Raw genomic sequence first — 21,072 nt, forward strand, 5'->3', positions numbered from 1 at the left:
GATACTTCCGGTGATTCCAAAAGAAAGTAGACACGATATATTAGCATCCGCTAGTAACTCATCCCATCTGTGGTCATTTTGCAAGGTTCTGAAACTGCATACGAATATGAGGCTTCTAATGTCTTCTTCGGATCAAGATGAAGGTGAAATGAAGAGATTTGCTAATTGGATACTTGATATTGGAAATGGAAATATTGGCTCTGTTGTTGGTGATGAATTAGAAGTTGAAATTCTAGATGATCTATTGATTACAACTACTGATGATCCACTCTCTCATTTGGTAGACTTTGCATATCCAAATTTGTTGCAAAACATGTCAGATTACAGGTATTTTCAGAGTAGAGCAATTCTTGCACCCACACTTAAGAGTGTCGAGAAGGTAAACGATTTTGTCTTGACAATCTTTCCATGGATGGAAAAGGAGTATTTGAGCTCTGACACAACGTGTCAAGCTGATGAGAATGAAGATGTAAAACAAGAGTGGTTCACACCAGAGTTTCTAAATGACATCAAATGTTCGGGACTACTCAATCACAAGTTGACTTTGAAGTCAGGAGTCGCTGTAATGCTACTGCGAAACATAGACCAGACTTCAGGTTTATGCAATGGGACAAGATTAATAGTTAACAAACTTGGCAGCAACGTAATTGGAGCGACGGTAGTGACCGGAAGAAATATTGGAGATAAAGTGTACATTCCAAGAATGAACTTGATCCCTTCAGATTCAGGATTGCCGTTTAAGTTCCAACGGAGACAATTTTCATTAACAGTATGCTTTGCAATGACCATTAATATGAGTCAGGGTCAATCATTATCACATGTACGACTTTATTTGTCAAAATCAGTGTTCACCCATGAACAACTTTATGTTGCTTTGTCAAGAGTTAAGAGTTGCAGTGGCCTCAGGGTTTTAATTCTAAATGAAGACGGCAATCCAAAGTCATCAACAACAAATATCGTGTTCAAAGAGGTTTTTAATAATATTTAGGTAAGAATAATATTATTTTCATTTTAATAGCATGTTATGATTTACACTTTTGTACAAATCTTTACTATAGATATAACTAATTTATCTGTAACTCTTTTTTCAAATTTGAAATGAAATGTGTAACAAGGAGCACAACATCCAATGATTTTCTAATGAAGTTAGTAAGATACTAGGTTGTCGATAAATTTTTATTAACTTTTTGATATAAAATTTAGGGTAAAATTAACATGCTATTATTACAGTTATATATGTTCTTATTTTTTTATCTCCCTCCTTATGGTTCAAGAATATTATAAATTTCGAACTCTTCTATTCATATTTTACTTTGAATAAAGATAAAACAACATATTTAACACGTTTATTATATAACGATGATGATAATGTTATACTAAATTTAAAAAATATATGATTATAAAATATTATTTTTAATTTAACTTATTAAATTTAAATATAAGCCCGTGCATCGCACGGGTTTAACACTAATACGTTAAGTTTGGGAGTTTATTTGCTTAGGTGTCGTCATTAGAAATTTTTAGATTTATATTTATAAATTATAAATTATTATTTACTTAGATTGTTATTTTCAATTTTTAAATTATTTATTTGGGTTGTTATACTTTTGGGTTGTTATTTTTTAAATTTTAAATTTTTTATTTAAGTTGTTATTTTTTAAATCTTAGATTATTGTACTTAGGTTGTTATTTTTTAAATTTTAACACTATTTTTTAAAAATTTGTTGATTCTATTTAGCACTATTTTTTAAATATTTGTAGATTTTTTTCAAAAATTACAGCTAGTTACATACGTAAATTTAAATATATTTACGTTAATTTAGAATTTTAAAAATTATTAATATATTTATTTACTTTATCTACAAATCTAAGTTATTAAAGTCAATCAAATTTAAAAAGTTTTAGCTATGAGTCAACTATAAAAGTATAAGTTATGAGATATGTATGTGTAGCATCACTATTCAAAGTACATCAAACCCTTTCTTTACATACATCCAAAATCTAAAATTTTTCTACTTATTCCAATGGATGGTATTCACAAAATCACAGAAATCAAATCTACAATCGACAATTTATGTGTACGTATACGAGTGATACGGTTATGAACACTACCAAGTTATGGTAATTCTTCATTGCCATACTCAATTAAGATGGTTTTGGCTCGATAAAAATGTGAGTTTTTTACTAATATTTTTTATTTTATTTTAAATTTATATTATTTATATTTTAAATTTGTTTGTTTATCCCCATCTAATTATTTTTTTTTACTTTTGTTTATCAATTCTAGGGAGAAAAATACACGCCTCAGTTAAGAGGATTCTTGTGTTTAGCTCGATTCGTGACAAGGAGGCAAAACAAGTTTTGAAAAAGAGTTGTGTAGATATACTTGATTCACTCCTATTGTTAAGTACTAACCAATATTTATTTCTAAAAATATTAGTGAAGATATTTTTAATGTTAATTTGTATATTATTTATTATTAATATATTATGTAATACCTTGCAAAAAGGAGATCTATCGGATACACCTACACTTTTGTTCAACCTAATTGATAAGACCATCCTCTTCATCGTTGAAGTTTAAATATATGATCCACATTTTTCACCTTTTTATAAAGTTAAGAAGATCACTAATAATGTGGACCTCATAAATAAATTCAAAAAGGCTCACCCTATTCAAATTGTGAGTATAGTTATAATATAACTGTACTTTCTATTAGAAAGCAGTTTATTTGTCTCTTCTTTGGTCATTAGTAGTATCTAATTTATAAATAATAATGAATAACTTATTATAATTTTAGGACGTTGACTACACCGGTGGTTTGCTTCCAACTTTAAAGGCTTCCTCAATCATTGAAGGGGAGAAAGTAGAAGGTGTTAAGGTATTTCTTCAAAAAATAAATTTTTTATTTGTTTATTTTCTCAAAGTTAGATCTTTATTTTATTAAAAAAATATTATTGAGATAAAATTAAAGGTGAGAAGGAAGTCTTTAATTTAACGTAGTATTTTGTACAGAATTTGTTGCTTGAATTCTTCAATGAAGTTGCGGACAATGATGAATCTGAAGTGTTGAAAAATGCTATTATACCAACCAAGCGACTATCATCAGAGTCGGAAGATTCGAAGGTGCAAGAAGATACCTCAACTTGCAAGAAGATCAAGATTGAGAATGAAACTTGAGAATTTGGATGCACATATTTTAGAATCTCTTTTAGAGTATATCTAATAGAATAATGTCAAACATATGTTTGTTTTGATAAAAACATTGCATTTTCTTGAGTTGTTATTTTTTTTTTTTTGTTCTTTTGGATTTTTATGTTTAGAATTTAGAATTTTTTTTAATATAAATTGAGGTTATTTGGTTATTACTTATGGTTTTATTTTTAATTCGATTCACACCGTTGATATTCTGTTAATTTCTAATTTAGTATTTAATGTCATAAAGTTATAAATTTCTCATATGAATTATTGTTGATACAATTAAGTTAGTTATTGATTTTTAATGTGTATTTATATTAAAAAGAAAATCTAATTATAATTTTTAATTAAAGTATTATGTTTAAAATTTTAAATTTAAATTCAAATAAACTTTTTTTTTAATTTTTAAGTAAGCAATTGGGTTTGAGATTTTTTTAAATTTTATATAATTTATAAGCTACTATGCTAAGTACAAAAGATTATATTAAAGTAAATAGAATTACCAGCCTTATTAAAATGTGAGGTAATTTATACTATTTAAAAAAATTTTAGTTTCACATTTTTCTATATTTAATTCTATTTTAATGTTATTCTGACAACATTGAATTAATTTAAAAAGTTTTATTTAAAAATTTAAAATTTGTACTAACTAATTAGAAAATTCTATTTAAAAATTTAAAATTTGAAATTCTAATACTAATTCCTAATTGAGTGACTTCTTAACCGTAATGATTTTTAAATTTAAATTTTTTTATTTGCCACATTTATAAATTTTTTCTTTACTCAATTTACATTGTTATCTTTTAAATTGTTTCTGCACAATAGAAATACTTTTATTTTTTTTTCTCTTTTTAAATATTTTTTCTAAATTTACATAATTTATAATATTATTAATTTTTAGATTATATTAATTTTATTTATTGTTATTGACAAATAATAGGATTGACACTATTTATGACGAAACTAATAAAATTATTTTTAAATTAATAATTTCTTATATTCTTGATGAACAACGAACGTTTAATTAGAAAATTTTATTTAAAAATTTAAAATTTGTACTAGCTAATTAGCAAACTCTATTTAAAAATTTGAAATTTGAAATTTTAATACTAATTCTAATTAAGTGACTTCTTAACCATTTTGATTTTTAAATATTTGTCATATTTATAATTTTTTTTACTCTATTTACATTGTTATTTTTTAGATTATCTCTGTATAACAATAGAGGTACTTTTATCTTTTTTTAATTATAAGCTATTTATTTTTAATTTTTTTTATTTAAAGAAATGAAAAAAATTAACCTTTAGTTGAATTTATTGACTGAGATTAAATTTATATTTATTTGAAAAAAGATACTTTTATAAAAATATATATGTTATTTTTCGTAAAATATATTTATGTAACTAAATAAATGAGAATAAAAAAAAATTAAAACTGTCATTGAAGTTAAACTAACCATTTAATTATTTATTTATTGAGTAGAGATGAGGAGTGAGGAGGTTGAATTCAAACAGGATAGTTGGTGAAATGGTTGGAAAAAAAATAAAGAGAAAATGAGAACTACATGGATATAAATATATAACAAAATATAATGATTGATTTAGAATTTTTGATGGAATATGATAAGAGAAGAAGGAGCAAATGTGTGTGGTGGGTCATGGGTATTTTGGCCAAATAAAATTTCATAAAATACAATATTTTTTATACATTATTTAGCTATTGACAAGTAATAAATTATTAGTTTATATTGTCTTCCTAATATTTTACTAAATTTGTTTATAAAAAATTATAGAAAATTCGAATAATAGTTTTAATGGTGTGTATTTTGAATTGGTGTTGTCGAGTGTTACAAATAGCAGCATCAATGCAGGTTGATTTTTGGATGAATTTTTTTAAAACTTGCTTATGTGAATATGCATTCACTTTATGTATTTTGATTTTCCTACCATTTATTCAATTATAAACTTTAATCGAAAATTTGTTCAAAACTTATGTCTCGAATTATCTTATTACGTAATAACCCAATACTATATCGATCAAGGTCTCCAACTACTAATCCATATTCTGTAGGTGAAAAAAAACAACGTACCAATATTAATAGTATTAGTAATTCGGGTATCACACGTGGAGCATATGATAGCCCATGTCATCAGATAAGTCAACAACAGCTTTAACAAACATCAAACAATGTCGACCAATTACAAAGCCAGCGTATGTTAATATGCTTTTATTACTTAAAGACCAAATATTTAATTTTTTAATTGGTCTATTAAAAATAATCTTTGGTATATGCTATATAATTATTATAGATTTATTGGAGCACACAAATTGAATTAGATTGGCCTTTAGTGATGAGATTAATCTTTCATTTGTCTGGAGAGCAAAATAACATCTTTAAAGACGACGATGATCTTGAGGAAATCGTGGAAGAGAGGAAGAAAAATGTATGATGTTCTTAACATGGATGGAGGCCAATAAAAAATTTAAATCAGATCAAATTTTGACATATGCTGAGTTTTCAAATCAATTTGTTTATGATAGAGAAGCAAGGGAATGACATCCACGCAAAAGAGGGTATTCTATCGGGAGGTTAAACTATGTTCCATTGGGTACATGTGATATTTATTATATGAGAATTTTGTTAGCTGTTTAGGGAGGTTGCAAAACATATGAGTCTATTAGGACAGTTAATGGAATTACATATTCTAACTTCCAAGATGCTTGCTATTCTATGGGACTACTGTGCGATGATAGAAAATTCATTACAACTATTAATGAGGTAGCTAAACTTGCATCTGGTCATCAATTGAGAAAATTATTGGCGATGCTAATGATATCTAATAGCATTAGCAACCCAGAGTGTGTTTGAAATGCAACTTGGACATTATTAGCTGATGGAATACTATATAAGAGGAGAAAAATTTTGAAAAATCAAGGTATTTTACTATGTCTTTTTTTTAATATATCAAGATTGTATTCTCTTATTATTTTTATTTTTATTAATAATACTAATAGTTTTATTTTGGAATTACTTATTAAATATTTCGTAAAACCACCATGTGCTTTTACTAAGACTAAACATGACTGATGACAAATTGAAAAACCTCTGCCTTATTAAAATTGAGAAGATACTCAACAGCAATGCGAGATCTTTAAGAGATTATCAATCAATGCCATATCCTGAGATGTCTGTTGTTCGCCTTTTTCAGAATAAGCTAATAGAGGAGTAGTTAGCATATGACACAAATGAGTTGACTCATACAAACTTATATACGGAACAAAAGATGACTCATGAGCAAAGGTTAGTATTCGACGAGATACTCAATGCTGTTATTACAGACTCTGGTGGTTTTTACTTCCTTTATGGGCATGATGGGTGTGGTAAGACATTTATTTGGAATGGATTTTCTTCTGCTATTCGGTCTAGAGGAAAGATTATTTTAAATGTTTCATCCAGTGGAATTGCGTCTTTACTCCTATCTGGTGGAAGAACGGCTCATTCTAGATTTTTAATACCCATTACAATTACTGATAAATCTACTTGCAACATTAAGCATGACAGTTTGAAGGCTGAGCTGCTCATCGAAATTAGCTTAATAATTTGGGATGAAGCTCCAATGCTCAATAAAATGTGCTTTGAAGCACTTGATCGGATGCTCAGGGATCTTATATCAGTTACCGATCAACATAAGACACATCAACCATTTGGTGGTAAGGTTGTTGTTCTAGGAGGTGATTTTAGACAGATACTTCCGGTGATTCCAAAAGGGAGTAGACACAATATATTGACATCAGCTATTAACTCATCCCATCTGTGGTACAAAATCTGAAACTGCATACGAGCATGAGACTTCTAATGTCTTCTTTAGATCAAGATGAAGGTGAAATGAAGAGATTTGCTAATTGGATACTTGATATTGGAAATGAAAATATTGGTTTTGTTGTTGATGATGAATCAGAAATTGAAATTCCAGATGATCTATTGATTACAACTACTAATGACCCTCTCTTTCATTTGGTAGACTTTGTATATCCAAATTTGTTGCAAAACATGTCAGATTACATGTATTTTCAGATTAGGACAATTCTTACACCCACGCTTGAGAGTGTCAAGAAGGTAAATGATTTTGTCTTGACAATCTTTCTAGTGATGGAAAAGGAGTATTTGAGTTCTGACACAACATGTCAAGCTGATGAGAATGAAGATATACAACAAGAGTGGTTCACACCAGAGTTCCTAAATGACATCAAATATTCAGGACTACCCAATCACAAGTTGACTTTGAAGTCAGGAGTCGTTGTAATGCTACTGCGAAACATAGACCAGACTTCAAGTTTATGCAAAGGGACAAGATAGATTAATAGTTAACGAACTTGGCAGCAACGTAATTGGAGTGATGGTAGTGACCGGTAGAAATATTAGAGATAAAGTGTACATTCCATGAATAAACTTGATCCTTCAGATTCAGGGTTGCCATTTAAGTTCCAACGGAGACAATTTTCATTAACAGTATGCTTTGCAACGACCATTAACAAGAATTATGGTCAATCATTATCACATGTAGGATTTTACTTGCCAAAATTAGTGTTCACCCATGGACAACTTTATGTTGCTTTGTCAAGAGTTAAGAGTCGCAGTGGCCTCAGAATTTTAATTCTAGATGAAGACGGCAATCCAAAGTCATCAACAATAAATGTCGTGTTCAAAGAAGTTTTTAATAATATTTAGGTAAGAATAATATTATTTTCATTTTAATAGCATGTTATGATTTACACTTTTGTATAAATATTTACTATAGATATAACAAATTTATCTATAACTCTGTTTTCAAATTTGAGATGAAATGTGTAATAAGGAGCACAACATCATATGCCAATTGCTTTTCTAATGAAGTTAGTAAGATACTAGGTTGTCGATAAATTTTTATTAGCCTTTTGATATAAAATTTAGTGTAAAATTGACATGCTATTATTACAGTTATATATGTTCTTATTTTTTTCATGTCTCCCTCCTTATGGTTCAAAAATATTATAGATTTTAAACTCTTCTATTTGCTTTTTACTTTGAATAGAGATAAAACAGCATATTCAGTACGTTTATTATATAATGACGATGATCGTGTTATACCAAACTAAAAAAATTTATAATTATAAAATATTATTCTTAATTTAACATGTTAAATTTAAATATAAGCACGTGTATCGCACGAATTTAATACTAGTTAACATATAAAATCCAAAACATAAAGTTTATAGTAAATAGTCATTTTTAACTATAAAAAATTAATTTAGTAATAAAACTAACTATTAATAATTTAAATAAGTAAATAGTTTTTTTAGTTTTTTTGAAAAATTAACCATCAAAAATATATTTGATTCAAATAAAAAATTATTGGGACAAAATTAAAACAAAATAAAATTTAAAAATACTTTTAAAATTTTTAACAAATTTTAAAGACAAAAAATATGTTTTATCTTTTAGTTAATATTGTGCCTATAAATAATTATATTCGTTTAACAGTACTATTAAATGTTAATTTGGTGAAAAACGTCGTTAGTTATGATCCTAACCGACCGTTACTCTTTTAGGTGGCAATAATTAATTTTATTTTGGAAATTAAAATATTAATAAGTGAAAGAAATATCAAAAAGAAAATAGAGAGAAAATATAGATAAACAATGCATACTATGAATAACGTGACAACGATTTAAAAAAAAAAGATAAATTTAAAATTAAAATTCAGATTCTTAATTAATTAAATAATTATTTCCAGATTTTAAAATTTAAAAAATTAGGATTAGGACATAAATACATTCACATTGCGTCCGGTTACTCCCAATCTCATTATAACCTCATTTTTTATGTCCGCAACATAGCCACAGCCCACATGGTCCCTCTCCAATATCCCACCACAACTTGTTGTCGTCGCAGGAGGAAGCCGTTCAAACATAGCAAAACGCCGTCGTTTCTCATCACCCCGTTCAAACGCAATAGAAGCCCACTGTCTCACAGCAGCCCGTGTCGCCGCCACAACCTCACGTCGATGCTGCCGTTTGTCTCACACCGAAACTGCCATTTGTCCTCTTACGAATGAGATTCTTCTGTGATCGTGAAAAGCGAGGAAGCATGTTAGAAGACATCAAAAACACATGCAATTGTTTGTTAATAACATGGATCGGTGTGAGATCAATATAACAAACTTAGGAAATATGATATGTACATGAATAATGATAGGTACTCAAACCAAAAACTACGCCACAACAAAGGTACCCATTTCTTTTCCTTTGAGAATAATAAAACAAAACTCTTTCTTATAGAGAAATGAGAATGGTCGGTGATGCTGATGGTGATAGATGATTGTTGTTCACGTCCTCTTCTCTCTTTGAATTGTTATTCATTTTATTAGGCATGTAGATGGTTATTTTCATTCTAAAGTAGATGTTTATTTAATTGGATTGGATTTAATTAGGTATAATAAAATTTGCTGGATGTTCATTTTATTAGGTATGTGAATGGTTATTTTTCATTCTAAAGTGGATGTTTATTTAATTTGTATTGGATTTAAGTAGAGATAATAAATTTTGATGGATGTTCATTTTACTAAGTATGTGGAGGGTTATTTTCATTCTAAACCGATGACTTGATGGAGAAAAAGTTCAGTGACGCTGAGGCTGGCTAGTGAGGAAGAGACCAACGGCGCAGTGAGGGTTTGGAGAGAGGTATGCGGTGGTAAAAGGGTTAGAAGGTGGACGGTAAAATGTAAAAGGTGAAAGTAGAATTTTTAGGAGGGTAATTTGTGATGGACTTTTTTTTTTCACCTTCTGTGGGCTGAAAGTGTAGCCCATTATTCACGTTGTTTAGATTCTTTGTTGTCTACCTAGCGGAGTTGAAAAAAAAAAAACGTTTAATTATCCCTAACCCCTCTTTCAAAATGCTAGGTGAGAGTGACTGAGTGAGTGTGAGTTTCGCACGAAATAGAAAGTGATGAACACATTGGTGATCCGTAGTCGCTGCTAACTTCAGTGAAACATGATCGTTCCCAAGCCTTCATCGTGTGCGAGTTTGGGTGTCGCTCACTGTCGCAAGTGCAGTCTTGAACTGTTGTAGCATCACCACAGAGGAGGAAGACCCAATTGGAGACACTAGCGATTCGATTTTGAAAGGTACGCACTCGCACAAACATGGATATTTGAATATTATGGTCTGATTCATTGCATGTGCTAGTTTACTGTTGCTTTTGTGACTATGGAGTTAGGATTTGTGTTGTCATTGTTTGCAATTTTTTTACTTAAACCATTTTTTTTCTATGCTGGTTTGCTTGAGGTGTTCTTTTGTATTTTCAGTCTGTTTTCATTTTTTTTTGTGTTGTGAATGTTTTTTGCATTAAGACTATGTTTTGATTTTTTTTTCCTGTTTGTGTTATCACAGTTAGGGAGATTAAAAGCTAAGAATTTTTTTCATTGCTATATTAAGATTACGGGAATTTGTGTTTTAATGTGGTTCTTTTTTGTTTGTCTATATTTTTCTTCTCTTTCTTTCTCTTTGCAATTGAATTTTTTGATTCTAAAACTTGCATTCGATTTGATGCAGGTGAGTTCATCATTTAACGTCTTGACACTTTCTTCAAAATTATTTATGGTCTCTCGTCAAACTTGTCTTGCTGAGAGTTGTGATTTGGTGATGAAGAAAATGCGAAGAAGAATAAAAATATTAATAGAAGGAGAAAAAATTTAAATGAACTAACATCATTATTGGCCACTTATTATAAAAGTTTACTGTTACATAAGATCATAACTAATGATATTTCTCACCAAATTAACATTTAGTTACAACTGTCAAACGAATATAAACATTTATGAATATAATACTTGTTTAAATGATTCATCGTTAATTTTATCAGTGTCTATTGGAGTTAAACCCCAAAATGGTCTTTAAGATTGGCGTCATGCATTAAAATCGTCCTTGAGATTTCAATTGCACTAATTACATCCCTGAAATTGATAAAAGTGCACAATGTTAGTCCTTGACCCATTTTTCATTAACGACGTGATGACATGACTTGATTATGTGAGCTGTTAGTGACACGTGGTGTTCCATGGTTTGGCCACGTATAATGGTATGATGATGTGGTGACTAGTAACACATGGCATGCTGATGTGGATTGTTGTGCCATATGTCACAATGCTATTTGGTCACGTGTTCGTTTGTGCCATGTGTCACAACAGTATTCGCCCATGTGTCGTCCATTATATCATCATTGTAGATGCACTAAATTAGTTCCTCACTTTGCATTAAGTGACTCATTTTTGTCCCTGAAATTGAATGTCGTACACCAAACTAGTCCCTTCATTAATTTTTTTAATTTTTTTAAAAATTTAAAATTTTCAATATCTTGGATGCACTAATTTCAATTCTGTTTTTTCATATATTGTTTAAATACAAGTGTTTTCATAAAAAATTTTAAGATTTTAGTTTTAATTATATAATTTTTTTATAATAATTTTAACATTGATAAATTTTGTAATATATAAGTATGTTATTATAAAAAAAAGAATTATATGATTGATTAGACACATTTTTCATCAAAAAACATGTGTTTTTAACAAGAAATTAATAATTAAAATAAATATTTTTTTGTTCTTATGAAATACACATTTCCGTTGTGTGTAAATAGGCTAGATTGAAGATACTTCAAGCACTCTCACTACCATCTCCAACCTCTTCAATCTAGACAAAAGAGGTTGAAGATAGTAGTGAGAGCGCTTGTAACATTTCGATACTGATCAAAATGAGTAAAGTTTAAAAAAATATACAATAATCTAAAGACATATAGGAAAGCCATAAAAATAAGATAAAATATTTAATTCATTCAAATTCTAAAAAGAAAGACAGAAAAAAAAGATATATGGTATAGTTAAAGCACCATGTTGAATTGACTGTTACATTCGATGCGACTCAAGTATTATTTTTAAGCCTACTGGGTCAAGCAAAAGCAATTAGGATCCTAATAGATGACATTACTAAACTAACCACTTCTTTCAAAGGAACTATGGAAATCCCGACAGAGAAAAAAATTGCTTTGAACCTTTGATTAAAGTATCGGTATAATTGAGAAGGTCTAGATAATGTTAAATTAAACTCCAAGATGAAATATATTTAGACTTGATAAAAATGTTATCAATCATGTTAAATGAGGCATAAAGTGCACAAATGTTTTCCTTCCTGTAATAACAACATAAATGCAAAACGCAATGAAAGGAAATTATAAAGGATAGTGTTACTTGGGGGAGGTTGCAGGCAATCAGAGACTCCATCGGACACCACAACAAACATGTCCTTCTTGGATCCATTGTTGCGAATCAATTTCCCAAAAAAAAAATTCCTTTCCGTACAACAGAGTAGCATATGCCTCATTGAAAGCTCCCCTCTCTCGAATGACTTTCTACTTTGGTGGGAGATCCAGCATAAGCGGTGGCCTCCGTTATTGCCATTGCCTCATTCCTCCTCCTTTCTTTCTCAATCTAACCTCCTTCTTTCTCTCTCACTGCTCTATTTGCTTTCGCTTTCTTGCATTCGATTCAGAGGCAGCTGTAACCAAACAGTTTGCATTATGATAAATTATTGTTAGATCTATTTTTTGAAATTGATATATTAATTAAAATTAAAATTTATTTACAATTACACAACTTTGTAGATAATAGTTCTAAGCAACATCATCATCAGATGCTGGTAATAACTAAAAAAGAAGCACTCCTCAACTTACTTCAGCAAATCCCAAATTCCAGTCCATAATGGTGATTTTCATGTAAATCTGTTTCTTAGATCTGACATAATGGTGACTTTCACATAAAAGCTCCAAATTCTGGTTCTGGAATCTATAATATCTAACCCAAGCACATAACTGTACTCATTAAAAATTAGAAAGATAAAACAATAATTATAATAAAAAAATTATACCAAAAAATTAAGAAAGATGAAGAAAAGGTTTAATTAACTTCCTATAATGGAGCAGTGGAACTTGAAGTTGTCATTCACCGAAAAATGGATTATAAAGGATTTTTCTCTAGTTATAACGAAATCAAACAACAAAATAAAGAGAGAACTAACCATCCTTCATTTGCAGCATCCACCGGCAAAAGAACAGCTGCGACGGCGTTCTGCGATAGACGCAGTTCTACGGATCCAACAGTGGCGGTAGCCTCCATCACCGTCGTCGCCTCATTCCTCTTCTTTTCTCAGTTGATCTAGCATCCTTCTCCTTTTTCCGCCATGCTTTATTTCTTCAATGACCTTTTCTTCTTCTCTTTTTTGCGATATCAAAAGAGGAAGTCTGCTGCCAACTACTCCCTCTATCTGAACTTGCAACTCTCTCTCATATTTTTATCTTGAAAGCTATGAAACAAAATCATTTTCAATTTGAATTTGAATTAAATTCTGCCCAATTACTTCTTTGGATTAAAAACGGTCAGTTATCCAATATTAAAAATATACACTTATCAATTATATACAGCTTCACGTGTCGAATACAAAATACTGCACTTGTCGAGCAAATACCACAACTACCTTCTTATTATATATTAATAGAAAGATTATATATTCAAATTTTTTTATTAACTAAATTAATCTAATATAATAAAAGTTAATTATAATTAATATTATTCTAAATCTTATTACTTAATTTAGTTAGACTTGATACATAAACAAAATTTGATACACACAAAAAATTTTTAACATCGCAAATAAACGAATAGAACAAACAACTATGTTATACAAAATATCAATTACTACGCATAAATTCGTATCTGATATTTTATAATAAAAATTTTATTATATTATTATAATAATTAATGAATTTAATTATTAATTTATTATAAAATTAATTATTCTGAAGACTTAGAAAAATAAATAATTTGATGATTAATTTTTAATTTGCTGGTAGATGTTTTTTTTTTACCCAATTCATGACTTTTGTTTAGAAATTACATAACACCATGATGGATTACCAAAAAAAAAAAAAACCATGATGATGTGATTATGCGAAGAGAATAGCGATAGTGAAAGAGAAAGAGGAAGATGGCATCATCGGTGGCGAAGAACATTCTCAAATCGATCAGAGAGAAAGGTTTCGGCGCCTTCTTCAGACAGCTCAAAGATGAAGGCTACCTGTTTGTTCCCTTTTCCTTTTTATTTGCTTCCACAAATTCTTCGCTTCCATGGATTTTGTTGCCTTTTATTTTAGGGTTTTTTATTGTACTTTCAATTCTTCTCACAATCTTCAACTCACTACTTCTCTGTTCTCATTTCACATTTCAGGAGGTGCCTTCCGGACGGAAATCTCTTGTAAGTGAATTGCTCTGCTTTGATCTTGTGCTTTATCATCTTTTCGAATCCAGAAAAACTTAGTCTTAATTGGATAGATATGAATTGTTTTAGTCTATAGGCTTTTCTTGCTGCTGCTTACATATTATTCAAGAAAAGATAGTTTTTGTAGAGATTCGTTTAGATGCAATTGAAGAAGGCTCCTCCAATATTCACACTGTATTTCAGCTCCATCATCATTAGGTTGTTTATTAATCAATCTGTTGAATTGTATCATGAAGTGTGTGATTGTGATTATCTAAGGGAATGTGAGAGTGAGAAGTGTTTCTTTTAAGCTTACAAGTTTCAATGTTCAAACTACAAAGACATGCACATAGCAGATTCTGGTTTTACACCGATACCCATTTCTAGTTCCTCTCCAAATTCCCTGAATTTCCAAGATTTCTTTTCTCTTATTACTTTGCTCTAGTGGCAGGCTCTTTTTTTTTTGGCGGATGGTTGATTCTTCACTTGCTGTTTTCATTTTTTCGGGAAATATCTTGCAAGTCAATTCCTGTGTTGTTTTTATTACTTTCATTTATCAGTGATTATTTTAGTTACTAAAGGAAAGGGTTCATCTGCATTACAAGTAAATATTATCATCAATGTTACTGCCTCAAGTGTATCTGAAACTAAGAATGCATGTCAAGAAAGAAAAAAAAATTCTACTTGTTTACAGTAGCTAGAGATGATGATGGGATTGAAACCAGTTGGAAACCAAAATTTCATAAACTGGTGTAAACTGGTTTTTATGTTGAAACCGGTTTGCCTTATGTCAATGTGGTTCAATTTTGGTTTTCAAACCATTCATAGTGGTTTGGTGTGGTTTTTATTTGGTTATTAGAAATATCAAACCATGTCCATCCCTGTATATCAGTATTTTTTTGCCTGCCAATCTAATTTTGTCTGAATTTATGTAGGCAAACCAAGATCCATAATATTGGTGCAACGCTTGTTGGTGTTGACAAATTCGGTAACAAGTATTATGAGAAACTTGAAAACACACAATATGGTTAGTTTCAGCTCCCTGCTGTCTGTCTCTCAACTGTGCGTATGTACTATGTATAAGGGTTTAAGAATTATACATGGCTGAAAGCAGTGAAAATAAACCCTTAGAGTGCACATAGGCAGGAATGACCTTTTTCTTAGGTAACAACATTAACATAAACATTATGGTTGCTACAGATAGCAACCTGACTATGACATAGTGAACAAGAAAAGGATATGGTGAAAATGCTATGGCTTTCTTAATACTGCCCGGAAAATGACAGTTCTGTTCTACTGTCCTTTGATGGCCCATACAACAATTACACGTTACAGTTCGGCAAAGTTAAAGTGGGTTTGTGCTAAACAAATGGTTCAAACCTTAAGAACTACTATGCATCCCCACCCCTCTCCTTTCTTTTCTCTTCTCACTCATGTCTGGAAATCTGCCAGATAGTTAGCCTTGAATTTCAATATGAGGTGTGCTCATACATGCTGTTCGGTTCCTTGAAATCTGGCAGGAAGACACAGGTGGGTTGAATATGCAGAAAAGAGTAGATATAATGCTTCACAAGTTCCACCTGAATGGCATGGTTGGCTCCACTTCATTACTGATCATACAGGAGATGAGGTAAGTTCAGTTATCCCTAGGTAGTGTCATCTGGTCTGCAAATTCGCAGCTCCTAGATAATAATGTGGGTTTTGTTGCAGCTTCTTTTGCTGAAACCGAGAAGGTATGGTGTTGAACACAAAGAAAATTTATCAGGAGAGGGTGAACAGTATATCTATCACTCCAAGGGACATGCACTTAATCCAGGACAGAGAGACTGGACAAGGTACCAACCATGGCAATCCAAGCTTGAACCATGATTGCAGTCCATCTGTGTTGAAAATTTTCCTGAATGTTGGTTTTTGACATTCTGGATAAATGATTTGCATTCGCATTGAAGGGGGTGCTTTTCCCCGTTGAATAAAATGAATTATTAGCTATTCTGTTCGACAAACTCACTTTGTAATTCAAATGTTTCCCTACAGAGTCACAAATTTCCATTTATCTGCGTGAATACGTTTTCTGGGATTAATGTGTTTTTTGTTAGCGTCTATTACACCCTATACTTTCTATTGAGAAATCGCAATCACATCTGATACTACTTAAGCTATATGCATGTACGTATGAAACCCACGTCTCTCGCTTTAAAAATCATTTTCAATGTATTACGATTTACTATTACATAGTTCCCACTTTGAAAATAAAAATATTCATTTGAGGTTACAATGCTCATTTTCATTTTTGGCAGAACACATTCATATATATGGTGAATTATGTCTATCTTTATTGTAATTACGGTACCTATGCAGTAATATTAAAATTATTTTTTTATATTTTAGTAATATTATTTTAAGAATACTATTTTAGAATATTATAATCACTATATTCATTGTAACATAAGAATACTAGAATAATCCTATATATATAAACATTTAAAAACTGAACTCACTTGATGAAGATTAGAAGAGTACTAGAGAACAAATTTTTAGTTGAAAGTTTTGAATAAAGTTGTCCAAATCTTTGTGGATGCTTAGATGATTAAATCTTGACCAACACATTCGCCCGTAATCTACAAATACAATCATGGTATAATTTAACTGCGCAATGTATTCTAGCAAAGCTGTTTCTTTATTTTTTAATTGTTAGAAGATAATTTCGTCGATTGATAGATAAATGGGATATTCCACAAAAATGACCAAAAATAATTTAGTAAAGTTCCAATATAAAGGAGACTAGAAATTAAAAGAAAGCTGAAAAAATCGCAACCAATCTTAATACAGTTCTTGATATTTAACAATTCTTCTTTCACCCCCTCGCACTTGAAAAAGACCAGTCTCAGACAGTTCCTACCATGAAGCCAGCTTCCTTACCAATTCCCATGGACTCTGTCTTTATATGAAAACAAGCTGCTACGTATTTCATTACAATCAGGACTGGAATATTTCTTGTTTCTATCTACCTCCTAAACATGCCAGAATGTTGTAGTGTTCTGCAGTAATCCAATATGGTTGGGGAACTCTTTATTTGTTCCCATATCTTGACTGAATTCTTCAACCATTCACGCTCAGACACAGGTCTCGTGAAAGATGGCGGCTTCATCGATAAAATCTATCAGACAGAAAACACATCCCGCTGTGTCAGAGCAAAGGTAATAATATAACAGAGGCTAAAAAAATTCGTAATATAAACGAGGCTAAAAGTTAAAAATTAAGAGTAATACACATTGTGTGTTTAGAGGGGAGGGGGGAGAGAGATAAAGAAAGAGACCTGATCCCGTAATTTCCATAATGCAGATATGTAACTTTCATGCCGAGCTCTTGGATTTTCTTCCTTTTGCTTGAATGGGATCGCATGCATATTTAGCATGCCAGAATCCATATGACTTGTATTTTGTTCCCCTGGCTTGCTTCCAGTGTGTTCTCTCGCAAATGAGGATGCTTTGAAATACTGCAAAAGTGCCCTTCTCAACTGCACAACATTTTTGGGAGTAAAGTCTTGATCATGCAACCTATAAAGCTCAAAAGAAAATACATATTAGTGTTTTTTCTCTATGCAACAATCTTATTTTAGTTTAATAGCAAAAAGAAGTGGGGACAAGCTAGAATAGTGATAATATGATTTTATACATTATATCATTGTCAGCCAAATGACTCATGGAAACAAGAAATACTCTCTTGCACTTAATTTTTCTTTACCAATAATCACAACCGACTAAAATAAAAATATTAGTTAGTTCCTGTTTGCTTTGTGATTTTCTTTTTTTTACGTTTGTATATAGTTTGACAGTGTGGACATACATATAGTTGGTAACACAGACCATATTTCTAAAAATCTTTCTAAACTTTAAAGGAGGAATTCCTGAAAAATTTTAAGTTCAACCAAGATATTAGAAGAAAAGGGAACTGGTCCGGCAAACAAGTGGCTAATGAAATCATACAACAGGGTCGTTAATTATTCACCATTTCTCATTCAGTAATTCCCTCCATGTTCTTTCATAGTATTAGGGATATTACTGTGTTAGTCAGAGAGTTAGAGATTATTACTTGTTAGTTACAATTAGTATGCTAATAACTTATTTATTACCACTTTATATAAGGATGAATCTCTATTGTAAATTCAACGATTCTCACAATTTGGTAAATCTTACATCGTATATTTTCTACTTTATTATCTCTTTTCTCTGAATACCATGGATATCAACACAGTTTGATGACATTACAAATAGAGAGATTTTTCTTACTTGCTGTGTACAAACACAGGGGTAGCCATGTACTCTTCACGTTCAGGAACTTTGTAATCTTTTTCAAGCCCCAAATTAGAGCTCTGTGAAAGTGATGAAGCCGGCAAGGATGGGTCTGGTATCCCATGCTTCAACAAGTCAGCCTACAAGATAACAACTAGAGTGTGGTCACTCCTTTTTATACATTTATGGAAGTGTATCTGCAAAATATGTACAAGGATTTTAAATTAATCAAGAAGGCCTAGAAAATGCTTTTCTGCCATCAGCCAAATATTTCTCTTTTTTTTCCATCAAAAACATAATTTGCTTGTCCATACCAAATGAGTCATGTAAAATTTACAGAACTCTGATAAACAAAGACCAATCAAGTAACTATTATGTTTATTATCATCTGAACCAATCAATAAAAGAAATAACAGATTCCAAAAGCATAAACGAAATTTGAGAGTGCAGTTGTTGTTATTCTGACAGTAAAAGCATAGAGCATATAGGAAACGATCCAAACTAAGAAGAGCCTATGACCTAAATTTTGCTATACATTACTCTCTTTTTTGACCTCATATAAGTTTGGATGACAGGAAAACCAGATCACATCAAACAGTGGTTATAAAAAGGTAAGGGGTGGTACCATATCCATATTTCAAAGGTCAAGTAAAACACTAATAAGATGAAGAAGCAACTATCACCATGATGATCATTGTAAAATGTAATGGATGGACCTTAAACCATTTTATTTTGCATAGTATAGTCCAAACATTGCAGCCAAACCGTTGATATATTACCCCTGATTAGATAATCTTACGCACACACGATTAGCCAATACAAGTAGAAGATACCCATTGAATGCATTCAAATAACAAATGACACAACAGGTAAACCTATCTTCTGAATGACAGCATAGTTTACACAGCATGGAAAAATTACTTTTTTTTTAAGTATTGTACAGGAATTGAACCATCTGTAACAACAACAAAAAAGTTGAAGTAAATGACATACCGTCAACATCAAATGCCACATGCTATCATCATGAACTCCATCTGACACCACCAGCACAACATGGCATATAGATGCAAGTAGAATAGCAAGCTATAAAGATTCCTTGCAGCACCACAACATAGTCAAATTCATCAGATTATAGCAATACAAGTAATAAAAGTTATCAATTGTGATCAAGTTAATAGATGATTGGATTTTCATCGGAAAGAAAGAGGAAAAAAATTGGGAGTCAATGTTTACCTGAATATTCATAATCTCATGAGCCAATTCAGCTGACAGTGATTCTCCAGTTATCACTGAAATCGTCGAAGAGCCATCCGGTCTCATCATCTCGGCTAAAACCGAAGCACTAAACACAGGCTACAAATGCAAAACAAAAAGCATAAACCAGAACACAACAATTCAAGCTACGAACTAAGATATCATGGGTGGCATTTACCTGAGTATCAAGAAGAATAATACGTTCAGAAGATACCCTAGGTTCAATGCCAGTAGAACAATGCCTTGCCATGGCTCTGGTCTCTTCAGACTGTGTAGAAAAAGGTGGTAGCATCCCTGTAAGCTTACACACACATCAAATCATAGTTGAACACATGGATTATGGAAACTACAACACAATAATCAAACTCAACTAGGAAAACGTTAATTCAATAAATTAAATTGCGTGAAGAATAAACTGACCAGGTGAAGTTGAATCAAAACCATAAATTTCGTTCATAATAGTTGATTTTCCAGCTCCAGATGGCCCAATCACCCCAATCACAGTGAAATCAGTATTCTCAGTCAAAAACTGCGAACATTTTCAAAATCCAGTTGCTAAGTTTACTTCTTCTTTTTTTTTTCGGTCTCTGTGACCTAATTGTAAAGACTATAATAGAAGCAACGAAAGACGAAGGCAGAGAGGGATTTACAGGGAGAAAGCGATCGATGTGGAAATCCCAGGAATCGGAGAGAAGGTTGAGGGATGCAACGGAAGGAAGACGAGAACGGAGCTGCGCAGCTTCATCGTCGGCGGCTCCGCCACGGGAAAATTTACCGGTGACGGGACCGCCGGCGACGAGTCCAGGCTTTGCTAGAAGGATCTTCGGAGAAGGAGATGTTTCAGAAGCCATTAATTGGTTATTCAGCTTCTCAGCTTTCACCAAAACTTTACTACAGTTCAGTGTGGGTTTTTGTTCTTCTTCTCCTTTCTCCGTTTGGGCTTAAAAGAATTTAATTTTAAAGCAATACAAATTAGATTTCCAT

General features: G+C 31.1%; 2 protein-coding genes across 5 annotated transcripts; one reads left to right on the forward strand and one right to left on the reverse strand.

Annotated features, from left to right (window-relative positions):
* Nucleotides 1-14,094: 14,094 nt before the first annotated feature.
* Nucleotides 14,095-16,623, forward strand: LOC112796281 (probable NADH dehydrogenase [ubiquinone] 1 alpha subcomplex subunit 12). Its single transcript, XM_025838660.3, has 5 exons — nt 14,095-14,364; nt 14,513-14,539; nt 15,478-15,569; nt 16,063-16,172; nt 16,253-16,623. Exons 1-5 carry the CDS (start codon nt 14,273-14,275, stop codon nt 16,409-16,411), a joined length of 480 nt encoding a protein of 159 aa, XP_025694445.1. The 5' UTR covers nt 14,095-14,272; the 3' UTR covers nt 16,412-16,623.
* Nucleotides 16,624-17,200: 577 nt separating this feature from the next.
* On the reverse strand, nt 17,201-21,072 carry LOC112796282 (uncharacterized). 4 transcript variants are annotated; one of them, XR_011880929.1, is made up of 8 exons: nt 20,739-21,060; nt 20,509-20,617; nt 20,303-20,382; nt 20,068-20,187; nt 19,828-19,917; nt 18,832-18,974; nt 17,859-18,059; nt 17,201-17,699 (listed from the first exon to the last, which is right to left on the reverse strand). XR_011880929.1 is itself a non-coding variant. In XM_025838661.2 (8 exons), the coding sequence occupies exons 1-8, from the start codon at nt 20,937-20,939 to the stop codon at nt 17,547-17,549; spliced, it is 1,173 nt and encodes a 390-aa protein (XP_025694446.1). In that variant the 5' UTR covers nt 20,940-21,072; the 3' UTR covers nt 17,201-17,546. The 4 variants fall into 4 exon arrangements, 2 of the variants coding, with proteins under 2 accessions (XP_025694446.1, XP_025694447.1); XR_011880928.1 differs by having other exon boundaries at nt 20,267-20,382; nt 20,739-21,059; XM_025838661.2 differs by having other exon boundaries at nt 17,859-18,099; nt 20,267-20,382; nt 20,739-21,072.

The sequence above is a fragment of the Arachis hypogaea genome, chromosome 4 (assembly GCF_003086295.3).
Source record: "Arachis hypogaea cultivar Tifrunner chromosome 4, arahy.Tifrunner.gnm2.J5K5, whole genome shotgun sequence".
NCBI classification, from domain to species: domain Eukaryota; kingdom Viridiplantae; phylum Streptophyta; class Magnoliopsida; order Fabales; family Fabaceae; genus Arachis; species Arachis hypogaea.